Source organism: Vulpes vulpes, chromosome 6 (assembly GCF_048418805.1).
Source record: "Vulpes vulpes isolate BD-2025 chromosome 6, VulVul3, whole genome shotgun sequence".
Classification (NCBI taxonomy): domain Eukaryota; kingdom Metazoa; phylum Chordata; class Mammalia; order Carnivora; family Canidae; genus Vulpes; species Vulpes vulpes.
This window is the reverse complement of record NC_132785.1, coordinates 60,290,161-60,304,957: the sequence shown is the minus strand read 5'-3', so window position 1 is coordinate 60,304,957 and position 14,797 is coordinate 60,290,161. Positions and strand designations below refer to the sequence as shown.

Sequence of the window (14,797 nt, the reverse complement as noted above, 5' to 3'; positions counted from 1 at the left end):
AGCAGCCATCCTTCCTGCTCTTCGCAGAAGCCTTTTTACAATTCTAAATGCACATGCATCTTTCCGAGCTCACAGAGAAACCTCCATCCCTAAAACCTAGGGAATGACATCACTCTTGGAACTGTTCCTGCTCCGTCATTCTGACTCCAAAGCTGGAGTAGAGGCGTGAAGAGCAGGCATAGCCTCCGGCTCCCCCTGCAGGGCGGGTAGGGGTGCTCCTGTGAGTCTGTGACCCACCGTGCACTTCACCCCACAACACAGGCCGTACCCCACACCCAAGCAAAATGCACCCAAGTTCCAGAAAAAGGGAGCTATCTATCTGAGAATAAGACGCAGATGGCATACAATGGCTTTATTTTCTTTTGACCCATATGTAATAAATCCGGTAGCTTTAATCACAAAAATCACCATTAAACACTGAATGTCCCCCCAAATCTGGTTAGACCATCACACACAACGATGTTGACCCTGATTTAACCATGGCTCTGCTCTCCAAGCCCAGTGGGGTCTCCCACTGATGAGAGAGAGGGAGGAAGGACACCACGCCTAAGCCCAGCCACAGAATCTAACCTCTCCAGGAAAGTATCCTTTAGACGCCGACGAGGTAGTGATATACAACTAACATAGGGCAACATCCGGCAAAAACGTGGCCACTTACTTTTAATGACATACGGCTATTTCCTCTTCATTTCAAGGACAACCAGTGAGTGCAGGTGCCCTGCCTTCCCAGTGCAGCATGGAAACCCAGGGGTGGCCCCTGGAAAGCCAATAGCGAGGCGCTGCCAGCTCAGCGTTTTCTCAGACCTAAAGGGATCCATTCAAACTGCTCCTCAAACTCATTTTAAGTCATCTTTTAATTGAGACAGAAAATGAATGTCCAGTGATGCTACTCCCCCCTACCTGCACCATGTTCAAGCATTTGTCTTAGGATTTAATATTTGGGGAAGAGAAGAAATATCTGTTTGATCCAGATTTCAGCTCCTTGAAATCAGCTTGTGACAGCCCCAGCGTCCCCACGCCGACCCGGCCCTGGAGGCCCCAGAGGCCCCAGGCTCAGATGGGTTTCCCGAATGCCCCGCCCGGGCTCGCGCGCGGCACCTGCACCTGCCCGGTGCGGTACGTTACCTAGCCCAGCCGACCGTCCGCGGAGCCCCGCCAGCGGCCGGACAGGTGCCCCTCATGTCTGCTTCCCCTTAACGTTAATGGGGAAGGGCGCGGAGGCTGTCGCACTCGCCACGACCGAACACATGATGTCAGGCTTAGGAACACAAGACCCGCGCTGGCAGCTCCTCCTACCAGTGCGCTTGCAAACCGCCGTCAGCCTCTGCACCATCGCTTCCAGAGCCATCTCTTCATTTCTCAGCCAGAATCTCATCCTCTGACAGAACAAGTGACCCTCTGCAGCGAGCTTCCCTCCGCAGCAGAAGGTGCTTTATGGGTGGGGTCGAGAGTGGGGAGGGGGCACGGCCGCGCCTCCCTTCCCGGGATTGGCTCCTGCGCCCCGCCAAGGGGGCGCGCCCTACGGCAGGGGGGCTGCTGGGCGGAAGCGGAAGCAGCGCGCCAGCCTCGCGTGTCCCCGCAGCTACCCGGGAGCCCTGCGTGTGCACCCTCGCGGTCACCTGGGGGCCCTGCGTGCGCATCCCCGCGGCCACCTGGGGCCCCTGCGTGCGCATCCCCGCGGTCACCTGGGGGCCCTGCGTGAGCATCCCCGCGGTCACCTGGGGGTCCTGCGTGCGCATCCCCGCGGTCACCTGGGGGTCCTGCGTGAGCATCCCCGCGGCCACCTGGGGGTCCTGCGTGCGCATCCCCGCGGTCACCTGGGGGTCCTGCGTGCGCATCCCCGCGGTCACCTGGGGGTCCTGCGTGCGCATCCCCGGGGTCACCTGGGGGTCCTGCGTGAGCATCCCCGCGGCCACCTGGGGGCCCTGCGTGTGCACCCTCAAGGTCACCTGGGAGCCCTGCGTGCGCATCCCCGCGGCCACCTGGGGGCCCCCACAGTACCAACTGTGCTCCCTGCGCAAAGGCGCAACCTGCTCCGGGTCCCTAGCAGCGGGGTCTCTGCCTTCCCTGGAGAGGAAGGAGGAGCTGTGGGGGGCGCAAACAGACTGTGAGGTGAGGTGGCCACCAACGTGGCACTGAGCCGCGCCCCCCCCCCCCCTTTACCTCCGGCTGCCCTGGGGCAGGTGCAGAGGCCACAGCAGCCGAGAGCACGCTCCCCACGCCGCCGCATGCTGCCCCGCCACTCCAGGCCTCTGGATCCCCTGTGGGTCCTAGTGGGTGTGCGGGGCCGGGGGTGGACGCCAGCTCCCTCAGCCGCGCTGCCCGCCCGGGGTTGCAGGGGCGGGGAGGGAAGGGCGCCGCACGCTGGCGCTGGCTGGGCCCTCCGACCTTGCCATGATTGGCACGAAGCCACTTGGTGCATTTTACACCTCAGCGCCCTGCAGCCTGCAGATGCAAAGTCCTGGTGCGCGGCCATGGCGGCCACATCTGAGGCCTGGGGGAACAGGTGTCCTCCGGGCCCGCATGGGGCCTCTCCTCACCCCCCGCTTGCACCTTTTTGTGGTTGGCATTGCAGGTGGCAGGCCCTTCCTTACAGGGGTGTTTCAGGAAGAGGCGCTGAGGTCTGTCAGTGGTTTGGGAATTCAAGCTGGAAGCGGCTGAGGTTCAAACTGCAGCTCCTGTGAAGTAAAGGGCACCAAGCCCAGCCCCAGGAGTAAGCAGACAAGGGCGACACAGCATTGGCCTCGGAGCCGTCCTGGGCCTGGGGGGCAAGAAAGATCTGGAAACTCACTATTACAACTTGAAATAAAGGTGAATAGCCACATCTGGAAGGTGCGGAGTAACTGAAATGAAACTGCTTTTTGCTTTTGTCTTTTCTTCCTTTTCTTTTTCTTTCTCTCCTTCCTTCCTTTCTTTCTTTCATCAGAATCACCTGCATACCAGCAGTTTCATATGGTTCAAGTAGAGCCCACTGAACAGAGGTGTCCAGCAAGGTGCCACCAGGAGCAAACAGTGGGCCTCCCCTTGTCTTGGGCTGCCCGGCCTGAAGCAAACCCTGCGGTGACACACAGACTCCCTCATGCCACCTGCCTGGACTTCAAGACAGAGACCTAAGTGTCTACAGCATAGGCCCCACCCTCCCCAAGTGCAGTGGGCGGCACCCACTTCCCCCTGTCCCAAAGGCAACAACCACCACACTTGTCCTTGGCACCCACACTTTTCTTGGTCCCTAACTGGCCTCCCAGCCACACTCCCTCAACCCTCCACCCCCTTCCCCAGGCATCTCCACCTCCCCCTCACCTGGTGCAACCCCTTTTTAAGTACACAAGTGTACTCTGGCAGTGCTCAAACTTGAGATGCAATGGAAGCCACAAGGGCTGGTTGACCTCACCACAGCATTTCCCATCAGGTGGACCTGAGGTGGGGGCAGGAACCTGCATGTCCTACAGGATCCCAGGCAATGCTGACGCTGCTGGTCACCGGCTGAGAGCCACAGTGAGCCTATCCCATCTTTAAATCAAAAACTTAAGTGGAGGGGAAGACATACTCTCTGAGCCCTGCTCTCACTCACTCCCATGCCCTTTGTGGTGGGATTCCTCCCGTCACACTCAGCTTCTTCCCTGAACTCCAGGCCTTCCACCCTTTCTCCTGAAGTGCCTCTGGCTGGTGCCATTCCCTGGACTGAGCTGCTCACTCCAGTGGTGCTTCAAGACTGAGTCAGCAGCCCTCTGTGATGGTTGGCCAGGCCTCCGCACCCAGATGTTTGCTCAAACACTAGGCTGGATGTCATTTTGAGGGTATTTTGTAGATGTGATTAATAGGTAAGTCAGTAGACTCTCCCTGGTGTGGGTGGCCTGATCGAATCAGTTGAAGGCTTGATGAGACAAAGACTGACTTCCCCTGAGGAAGGGGGGTTTCTGTCTCAACCCTGACTTTAGGAAAAAAAAAAAAAAAAGACTGACTTTAGGCTCGACCTGCAACATGAGCTCTTCCCCAGGGCTCCACCCTGTACCCACCCTGCAGATTTAAAATTTATCAGCCCCACAGTCATGCGAGCCAGTCACTTAGAATAAATCCCTTTCTCCTTTCCTTCTTCCATCCCTTTCTTTCTCAATCTCTATCAAACCTTTACTCTCTCTTTAAATTAGGCAAAAATGGTGCTTTCTATAAAAATCATTTCGTATTTGCCCAAGTATAATCATCATGATGATACCACCCAATGTTTACTGGGCACTTATGTTCTAGGGACCCTCCTAATGTCTTTGAACTCATTTAATCTTCACAAAGGGGTGGGCACTATTTTTATCTTGTTTTATAGAATAAGGCACTGAGAGGTTAACTTGCCCAGGGTCACACAGCTAGCAAGTGGCAGAGGCAGGATTCAAACTCAGATGCATATAAACACAGACCTAGAAACCAGTTGCTTCAGGGAGTCATTGTCACATCTCAACTGGAATGCCATCCGCACAGTCCCTTACAGTAAAGGACAGTTAGGTAGGTAGGATCCCAAGCCAACACTGCACAAGAATCTTGGCCCATGTGTCCCAAGGGCACAGGCCCTGCTTTCTGACGCTATCTTGCCCCTTCCTAGAAAGGAAAAGCAGGACAGGAATGTTTGCCGGCCCCTTGAGGGCCCCTTGAGCGCCCAGGTGGGAAGACAGCTGTAATGTTACACCTGGATACCAAATACATCCTCTTAGCAACGGTTTACAGAGGATGAAAGTTAGCCATGAAAGGAGGTGAGAAACCAGGAGCCCTGGGAGCCTGCCCTCCTGAGACAGGTGGGGCTCTCTAGGGGGGGAGGGGTGGGGAACGTGCTGCGGCTGAAGGTCACCACGGCAAAGTGTCCTGCGTGGCCTGCCCCACATGGCGGGGGCAGCCTGGGGAAGGGGGACTCGGAAAGAATGCTCTGAAGAAATTCACATCACAACACTAACAGCCTTGCTCTGGAGCTGAGGTGTCCCGCAGGTGCATTCGGAGTGTGGCCACACACCACTCCTGAGCAGCTGCCACCCCCTCCCGGGCAGGGTGGTCTGACCGAGGCAGGCAGGCCCCCTGCCCCTGAGGCAGTGACACTCTGCCTGAGGCCCCATGAACAAGGACACACACCCTACGGCCCATCCCGGCCTGGGGTGAACATGCTGGTGAATGAGGTGCATCCACGGGCACCATCCCCCAGGGAACTTATGGGCCAATGTATGACAAAGTCAAGACACGGACAGCCCCTGTCCCGGCAAGGTGCTCTGGTGCACCCACACCAGTGTTCATAGACACAGATGTTTGTAGCAGTGGAGGGCAGAGGGGAGGGGAGAGTAGGGGAAGGGGGAGGAGAAGAGAGGAGGGGAGGAGGAGGGGGAGCACAGGGGAGAAGGGAGAGGAGAATGAGTATGGGGAGGGGAGGGAAGGGAGGGGGAGTGGAGGAGGTGGCAGGGAAGAGATGGGGAGGGGAAGGGAGGGAGGGGGAAGGGAAGGGGTGGCAGGGAGGGGAGGGAGTAAGGGAGGGGACGGGGAGGGCAGGCTGAAAGCCAAGCTGCCTGCAGTGAAGGAATAACTGGGGGGTTTCCTGGTTACCTCACAAACCACAGGGCCAGTGAACTACAGCAGCAAGGTGCAAATACAGGAAATAGGACTCCATTTGTACCAAATTCAGAAACAGGCACAACTGAGCTGCTGGCTACAGAGACACACAGTGGTGGCCCCCTGCAAGCCCCAGCAGGGGGCTACAGATGCAGGTGGCTTTCCCTGGACTCCATGGGGAACAGGGCCCTGGAAATGCCCGTCAGCCACAGGATTCAGAGGAAGAAGGAGCTGTGGAAACCTGTAGGGTCCCCCCGCCCCAGCCCACCCACCCCCAGAGGAGCCACCAGGAGGGACTTCATGGTTGGGTGGGTGGGGGGAAGAGCAGGGGACTGCAAGTCCTCAGGATGGGGTCAGCCCACACCCCAGCACCTGGCCTGCCCCCAAAGCCTTGTTTGGGGATGATCACCTGCCAGCCACCTTTCCTAGAACCCTGGGCCAAACACAGGCCAGAAGAGGCGGGATCCCACAGGGGGGCTGTGAGGGTGCCCCACACCTGCAGTCGGGCCACAGGAGATGCCCCTCACACCGCAGAAAGGCTTCCAGCAAGAAGACAAGAGATAGCGAGTGTCAGCGAGGCCGCGGAGAAAGGGGGGCCCTCGAGCACGGCTGCTGGAAATGCATGCGGGTGCAGCCACTCTGGAAAACAGGACGAGCAGCCTCAGAAAGTTAGTGAAACAATCACATAATCCAGCAATTTTACTTCTGGGAACACAGCTAGAGAAAGGAAACACAGAACCCAGAGGTACCTGGGCAGTATGCCCAGAGGTCCTGCCTGTCGTTCTCTGGCTTTGGCAGTGCTTGGACAGATCAGGCCCAGAGATACTCTCCGACCAGCCTCCCACTAGCCTCCCTGCCACCTTCTGCATCTGGGACCAGCGTGCACCCTATTCTGAGTTCAGCTTCTGATCGCCAGTCACCCAGGAGCTTCCAGGCTCTCAGAATTATTCCCCTCAGGTGGAGGCCACCATCAACTGACTCGTCCACGTCACCTGCGGGTTCCCACACCTCCCTCTCCCTGGCCTCCTATTTCTACTGCAAGACCAGGCTCTGGAGGGCATGGGACAGTTGTTCTAAGAGCTGGTGGGGGTGGGAGGGAGCTGTCCCAGGATGAATGGGGTCAAATGCAGGATGCTGTGGAAGGCGCCCCGGTTCTGGAGAAGAGGTGGAACCAGGCCTTGTGGGTCTGCATGCCCTGGGTGCTGCCCGCACAGACCCCGTCCATCTCTGTGATGCATCAAGAACACGGGCAACCCCGGCTCAGCTTCACAGGCTGGGCTGGGCACGCATCTCTTTGAGAGGCTGACCCTCGAACACAACTAGGAGCCTCTGGAGCCCTGCAGCCTTCAGGGCCTCTGATGTCCCCCTGGTGCCTGGACTTGTGCCTGAGCCTCTCCCTGTAGCCACAGGGCAGCTTTTTAACCACCTGGGCCCACTCCCAGCTGTGGATCACGTGGAGACCCTAAAGCTACCTATAGCACAAAAGGGGTACCTGCACCCCATGTTCATAGCAGCATAATGCACAACAGTTCAGACCTGGTAACAGCCTACAGCCAGCCGACGATGGAGCAGATAAAGATGCGCCCTGCACACCCAGTGGGCTGTCACTCAGCCATACGAAGCACACCCTGCCACTGGTGACACCGTGGTGGCCTGAAGGACAAGTGCCTCCGACGTCACTTGTAGGCAGAATCTGGAAGCCCTGAACACCTGGAAACAGAGTATACGCTGGCTTCCAGGTGCTGGGCAGATGCTGGAGCAGATGAGTGACCCTGGGGGTCACACTATGGTTCACAGCACGAGTTCCATCCTGGAGAACCGTTAGGAAGTAGATCATAAGTGTTCTCGGTGAACGTGTGATGCACTAAAGTATTAGCTAAGTTCATGTGCTGATTGTTCCAAAGTCCACGCCCATATGAAATCATCATGTTGCATACCTTCCACTCACCTGAGGCCGCGTGTCCACTGGGTCTCAGCACAGCATTGAGGGAGCAGCAACTGGGTGAGGCTGTAACACAGGGCGGCTGCCCAGAAAGAGTCGGAGCCCCACTGCCAAGGTCTACACGGGTGAGCAGGCAGGGAGGCACCAGGGGTAGGCAGCCACTATGTGGGGTCAGCTGGTGGGGAGGCCACAGCAGAGGGCCTGGCCGACCAGTACACGTGGGCCCCCCAAGGCAGTGCAGATAGGACTCAGGAGACAGCCCAGCAGGTCAGTGCACACATGAACGGATATGTGTCCACCTGCCCATGTGCTTCCCTGCCCTGCCTCCATGGGGAGACTCTGGAGGGGAGGGGTGGGTGGGGAGCAGCAGGATCTGGTGCCTGGGGTGGGGGAGGGGAGGGGGAAGATGGGGAGGTGATGGATGCCCATATGCAGGCCAGCGGGACAGAGCCCAGGGGACACAGCTGCAGCTTGTTAGTGACCACACGGGACAGACAATCTGGGGATCCGAATAAAGCGTCACCAAGGCCCCGCTGTTCTGTCCAGGGAGGGACCAGGATGCTGGGAGGGCAGGTGTCCCAGAGGACAGCCTGTGAGAAGGCAGCCTGCGCCCTGCTCTGCCCATTCCCTGGGCCAGTGAAGAGCCCAGTTCCCTGAGGATGAGGGCTAGACGTGGCCATAGGGTCATTGTGTAAAACCATTGTGAGTTCTGAGACGAGACACAGAAACCAATGTGTCTGTGTCAGTCATGACATTGATTCTCACGAGAGCAGGGCTGGGATGCATGTCGGGTAAGGCACCAGGGAAATCTCACAGTCACCCACGTCCATGAATGACCACCAGTGACCGGGGCAAGGACCCTGTGACATAGGACTGACCTTCTGGAAGGATCCTAACTGGACAATAAAGCTTCTGAGTGGCGCTGCTGGGTGGGTACAGGTGCAGGACAGTGTTACCACGGGAGCCTCCTTGGATGACCTCCTGACTCCCTGACGTGGCTGGTTCTGAGGATAGGAGGGTCCCACTGCAGACACGCAGGGTGGGGGCGTGGGGTGTGGGCAGCTGGAGATCACAGGGCCAGCCCCACCTGCCCGCTGAGAGGGCCTGGGGCACTGGCTTCGTCAGGTCCCATTATTCTGGGTGTGTCACCAGGCTCTGGTCCAGCCCTGCACCCCCAAGCCGTGCATCTTGAGCACATCTTTTGGGGGTGTCAGCCAGTGCATCACCTCATGGGCCAGACCAGCCCCCTTCCGCCCTGGCAGCAAGATTCATGCAGAAAGCAGGCTCCCTCAGGCTCAGACCACTCAGGTGGCCCTAAGGAAGCAGTGCCTGGGGGCTGATAGCTTGGAGCTCTCACAGCCACGGAGGCTGGAAGCCCAGCAGGGAGGCACCCGCGGTCAGGTTCCATAAGGAGCCCCATTCAGGGCCTTCCCGCTGTGTCCTATAGGGGGGCAGGCGACAGAGGCTCTGGGGTCTGTTTCCAGGGTTCCACCCCATGACCTAGTGCCTCCGAGAGACCACGTCTCCTTGGGGGTTAGGATCTAGCACGTGGATGCGGAACACATGGGCCTCTGTACGTTTTATTCTAATGATGATGACACAGTGACATGGTGACACAAAATCCGTTCCTTCCTTTGATTTACGACTTCCAGCCACATTCCGTGTCAAACACCTAAGGAACTAGATCTTCAGAAGCGCCATCAGTCGTGTCCCCTGGGGAAGAGCTGGGGGCAGGGGCGACCTCGAGATTGCCAGAAGACCCCATGGTAGGGACACTGGGAGACTCGGGCTCCTAGGCGGGGGGGATGGGAGAGGACAGAGAGAACCCTATGTAGGAGAGCCCATGGGCCTCGTCATTGTGACTCGAGGGGCCACAGGCTCCGAGGGGGCCCCCACCCGAGCTGCTGCCAGGGCACTGGCCACTCAAGCCTGTAAGGGACTGAGAGAGCACTGGAGAGAGCAGAGTGATGGCCGTCCTTGTCCTCGTCCTCACAACCTGTGGATGTGTCACCCTACACGGACCAAAGGACTGGCACCACATGACTAATGGAGGATCTTGAGACCGGGAGATTGTCTGGGGTTACTGGGTCGGCCCAGCGCTCCCCAGGGGCCCCACGGTAGCAGGGGTCAGGGGCACTGCCAACTGTACCTTGCAATCTGATGACCTCAAAGTACTTTCATGCTTGGCCTCCCAAAGGGCAGGTCAGTGGCTTTGCATGGGTGAAAGCAAGCCAGGATATGGGGTGAAGAAACTAGAGTCTTGACCTGTCTCCACACACTCGACCCCTCACACCTCCTGATTTCTTTAGCATGAGCTGCCCACCACCTACCTTATTGCCCTGGCCCAGTCTCTTCGATGGGGAGGAAAGGGGCTGATCAGGACTCATGTAGCGTTAATCACCAGTGAGCCCTTTTGTGAGGGCCTGCTAGCCTCTGCTCCTGAGGTGAAGGTGTCCCCTGGGAGTCCTCCTTGGGAGAAGCTCATCCTTGTGTCTGGCCAAGGGGGCCTCTGTCCAGCTATGTACATCGAGCCGTTCGGCTCCCCAGGGACAGAGCCCTGGCCCCCAGCACGTGAGGAGCTGCAGCCTTGCTGCTGCAGAGTTTAGGTGGTACTCTCGGTCAGCAATACGGCTCGGGGTGATGGGAAACAAGAAGGGATGTGCTGCGGCCGCGGAAGCTGCACGATATGGGGCCAGAGCCCGGGGACTTGGCTTGTCCTGGAGCCTCCAGAAGGAAGCAGCCCTGCCCACACTGTGCTGTGGACTCTGACCTCCCAGACTGCGGGATGATGAGGATAATAAGCATGTGGTGCCCACGCCACAGCTTGTGGCCATTTGTGACAGCAGCAACAGGACAGTGATGAAGCCATGCACATGTGCTCTCCTACAGAGCTCCTTGGAGGGAAGCCACGCCGCTGCCAGGTCCCTGGGGCCCCAAAAAGGGCCAATGAGCACACAGAGGCCTCTTGGGAATCTGCAGCGTCAGGGCGGGACTCGTTCGTGTCCACACAGGCATCTGCCGTCCTGAGACAGTGCAAATATGGATGCTGTTCACCTACCACCGTGTAGACGTTTGCGATCATTTAGGAAACCCAGTGAATGCCTGTCCCTTCCTAATATTTTAAATTCAACCCACAGCCTTGCCGAGGAGCACCAGGGCGACATCGGCCAACACAGGGAAGCGAGGAAGCTCCTCCCAGCTAGTCACCTTCTCGATGCCCTCCCAGCAGAAGGACGTTGTTGCTGTCAACGCAAGGAAATAGCAGGAAGGAAGCGAACCCACGGACGCGCAGGGAATGTCTTCAGCCACTGTAGCCAGAGGAGACAACGGCCCACTTCCTTCACCCTGTTTCCTTCCATTGTTCCGAGCGCCCCCCTCAGAAAGTCCCACAGGACAGCATCCCATCTCGATGACCGCAGAGGAGGGGTGGTCCAGGGACGAGGCCTGGCGGTGGTGGGGCTGCGCCAGGAGCAGGAGCACATGCTACTCCTGGAGCCACTCGTTGTCCCAGCACAAACGGTGCTCTGACACCAGACGACAGATGCCACCACACCGCCTCCACCGGAGGGCTCCCAGTAGTGCTGCTCCAGGTCCCCCTGCATGTGGGGAGGCCGGATGATCATCACCATGACCTGCAGGGGACCTGCAAGCCCTGGGGTGCCGACGTGGTCGCATGCGGGTGAGGCACAGGCTTCCCTAAGGCACAAGCTGTGAACCGTGTGAACACAGGAGGCAGCAGGTGGGCTGTACCCTGGTGTAGGGCACATAGCTGGCAGGAGAGAGAGAGGAGGACGACTGGTTGGGGGAAGGTGAGTGGGGACAGGACCAGGCCACAGGATGGTCAGTGCATGTGTCCGCTAGTCAAGACTCTATTCCCATCATCCAAACCAACACTCATCTGGGAGCTGCTGTGCAGGCACCTGGACATGTGGCTAATCAACACCTGCAACCAGGTGGCTCTGAGGAAAGCAGATCACCCTCCATGATGTGGTGGGCCATGTCCAATCAGCCGAAGGCCCCAAGAACAGGGGAAAAAAACCAGGTTTCCCCAAGGACAGGGAATTCTGCCTCAAGACTGCAACATAAAAACCCTGCCTGCATCTCCGCCTGCCCTGCATGTTCCAGACTTGCCAGGCCCACCATTGCATAGCTGATTCCTTGAAACAAACTACAAATGGATGTAGATTTACATGTGCACATCTCCTGGGGGTTCCATCTCTCCAAGAACCCTGACTGAGACAGGCCTGGTCATGGGACCCAGGAACAAGCTGGCATCTGGGGAAGATCAGTGGTGAGGGCACCGGGCACACGAGGAGCAGCTGCTGAATGTGAAGAAACTTCAGGAAAACCTCAGCCAACTTGTTTTCTAATGTTTTCCCTTTGTGTCTACGCAGCACTGATGGTAACATGCAGGTTTACAAAGTCAAAAAGCCTGTTCAAGTACAAAATAAAAACTCTAAACAATAGGAAAAAACCGAGTTTGCACTCACCACAGTAGCACATGTACGGAGACCAGAATGACCCAGAGAGAAGAGCATGGCCCCAGGTGAGGCGACACCGCATTCAGAAATGTACATACAGCATGAACCATATCCTGCCTCACGGATGAGAAATGAAACGTCGACAACCGCAAAGATGCGTGTGGCCTGGAGACGGACAGGTTACCGAGTCTGTCCAGCCAGAGAATGAGCAGCGTTCAGTGCGTCAATGGGCCTGCACCCCCACCTGCACGGTGAGATCAGCCAGACCTTCCAGGTCCTACACCACCTCGGTTCTTCATATGTAAAGAGCAAAGCCCCTACAATTTACAGGCATTGTAAGTAAAGCGCTGCTGATTCACGGATACAAGTGTTAGCTCCGTTTCTGAAAACACCATGTCCTCTAAGAATAAAAGCACCAGGGACCCGGGCAGTACATGGCCGCCCATCGGTAAGCAAGCAGGGGCCTGGGAGCAAACACTTCCATCTGCACCATTCTGCAAGAGCGCCAGGGCCGCATACCCAGGTAGCACTCTATTTACCCACCACGTTTCCTTCTCTGGGGGGTCACCCTGTGAATAAGGTTTCATACCCAACCTCACAAAGCCATATGCCTGGGGGTATGAGTCCAGGAACAGCAGGGCTGTGCTGCCTGTAGGGCTCTAAGGTCAGGTCAGCAGGAACACATACTACCTCTGCAGTTCACACCAAGGGACGACGGGGACCAGAGCCTCTGGTGTGACCATAAATGGATCAGGCTACGCCAGAGCAGAAAATACCCAGAGATGCTACATAAATGCATAAAAATTTTTTACATAGTGGACTAGTAAAAGATTTAAGGACAACGATATGTGGTGTGTCCTATTCCGATGGATGTTTGCTGAGGTCAGACGAATGCAAGTGTGAGATGTTAGGCAAAAGGTCTGAAAAGACAGTCCCAGAACACTCGGGACACAGGCTTCACCCGGGGCCAGGGGCACACGTGGACAAAGCTTCACCTGGACCAGGGACACGCGTGGACACAGGCTTCACCCTGGCCCAGGGACACACGTGGACACAGGGTTCACCTGGGACCAGGGACACACGTGGACACAGACTTCACTTGTACCAGGGACATACATGGACACAGGGTTCACTCGGACCAGGGACACATGTGGACACAGGCTTCACCCAGACCAGGGACACACGTGGACACAGGCTTCACCCCAGAAGGTGCCCTCTCATTTCTAATGGCAGCACTTGTGGGCTAACAGAATGCACAGGCAGCAGGACATGCAGTATATGATGTGGCTGGGCTGCGTCCATGAGCAGATACAGCAGCCCAAAGATGGAGAGGAGGCTATGGGCTGCCTTGGGGACACCAGCCTGTTCAGACCCTGGCCCCTGTGACCACGTGGGCCAAGTGCTTGTGATCACTACCAGCAGATTCACTGTGAGTGTCACAAACATGTCAGGAGCCCAATACACAGAGAAAAGACATTTCAGAATGGCATCACGACTTAGTTCTGGAGGATGAGTTTCCACGCACCCTGTATCTTCAGACCACGTATCTTGATGGGCAGCATTGAGAACATGGCCCTTGGACAGAAGAAATGTAGGCTAAGAATATTGAGTATTTTCAGAAAGGCAAATGCTTAAAGCTAACTCACAGTTGACCCCACACCCCCTCGCACCACCTGACCACAGGCTCAGGTCTTAACTACAGGGCTGCGGTTCCCCAGAGCCGAGCAGAGATTCACGACTCTCCTGGCGGCCCCGTGGGCACAGAGCCATGCCACACACCCACAGCCCAGATTTGGTTATTTTGCCTCCTTGGTAATGACACCTCCCGGGAAGGAGAAATAAATCAATATACTGTAATATCTGGACTTTATTCCTACATTTCAAATACTTTCTAAGAAACTGAGTAAAAGTAGAGAAAAACTAATGTTGGCTTCAGTTTCTCTGGGGCTCAGCACAACATCTAAACTCAATTCTGGCAACCGGAGCTCATTTTATTTTCCAATGTGTCTGGGGATTTCCTGGATATAGAATTTTTCTTTCTTTATTAAGATTTTATTTATTTATTTAGAGAGAAAGAGAGCACTCAAGTGAGAGAAAGGGAGTGCACATACACAAGCAGCAGGGCATGTGTGGGGGACGGGCGGAAGGCGAGGCAGATGCAGAGTCCCCGCTGAGCACACAGCATGGCTCATCCCAAAATCTCAGGGTCCAAGTCAAGAGTCAGCTGCTTAGCCAACTGAGCCACTCAGGCACCCAGATTTATACATTTAAAGGCCCACAGGGTCAGGATGGGTGTCCGCAGCCACATCCCAATAGAGTGCCCCTGACCATGGGCCTTCAGGGGGCCAGGCACATCTCCCAGGCTGGACACTCCAGAGAGCTGGGTGGTGACAGGACACCCCCACCCCACCATCCAGGAGTCTGCCTGGCCATGCAGTTCAGAGTGTGGGTTCCAGGGTTAACTGGGGTTCAGACCCTTGCCTGTCCACTGACCAGGTGGGTGACCTGGGGGATGTTACTCAGTTTCCCCATCTGTACAATGGGGCCCATGGTGCCTACGTCACTGGGTTTTGGAAGATGAAGTGTAAATAAGTAACGAGAACAGTGCCTGACAGGCGGTCAACGCTCAGTAAATGTGAGCATGCCGTAACAGTCGGTTTTACTGACTGTAAAACCCAGAAATGAGCCCGCAACAACAAACCTATGGACTGTGTCCCCACGTTTCAGAGCTGTGACTTCCCACGGGGGTCCGTGGGGACCCAGCAAAGCCTCCCACTCCTGACCATGAGACCCAGGA

The 14,797-nt window shown here is 56.9% G+C and overlaps 1 protein-coding gene across 25 annotated transcripts in view; it reads right to left on the bottom strand.

Annotated features, from left to right (window-relative positions):
- Positions 1–14,797, bottom strand: part of MCF2L (MCF.2 cell line derived transforming sequence like) — a 128,934-nt gene that overhangs the window by 90,313 nt on the left and 23,824 nt on the right. For 3 of the 25 annotated variants that reach the window (XM_072761074.1, XM_072761085.1, XM_072761091.1), the window contains exon 1: positions 659–1,204. The exons of 13 other annotated variants lie outside the window; for them this stretch is intronic. Coding sequence is in view for 4 of the 12 variants with exons in the window: in XM_026008827.2 (XP_025864612.1) it covers positions 1,297–1,375 (79 nt within the window). In the remaining 8 variants the exon portion in view is untranslated. Of the gene's footprint in view, positions 1–658; positions 1,726–14,797 lie in introns of those variants that run through there. 9 more of the 25 variants (XM_026008830.2, XM_072761080.1, XM_072761084.1 and 6 more) reach the window with 7 other exon arrangements.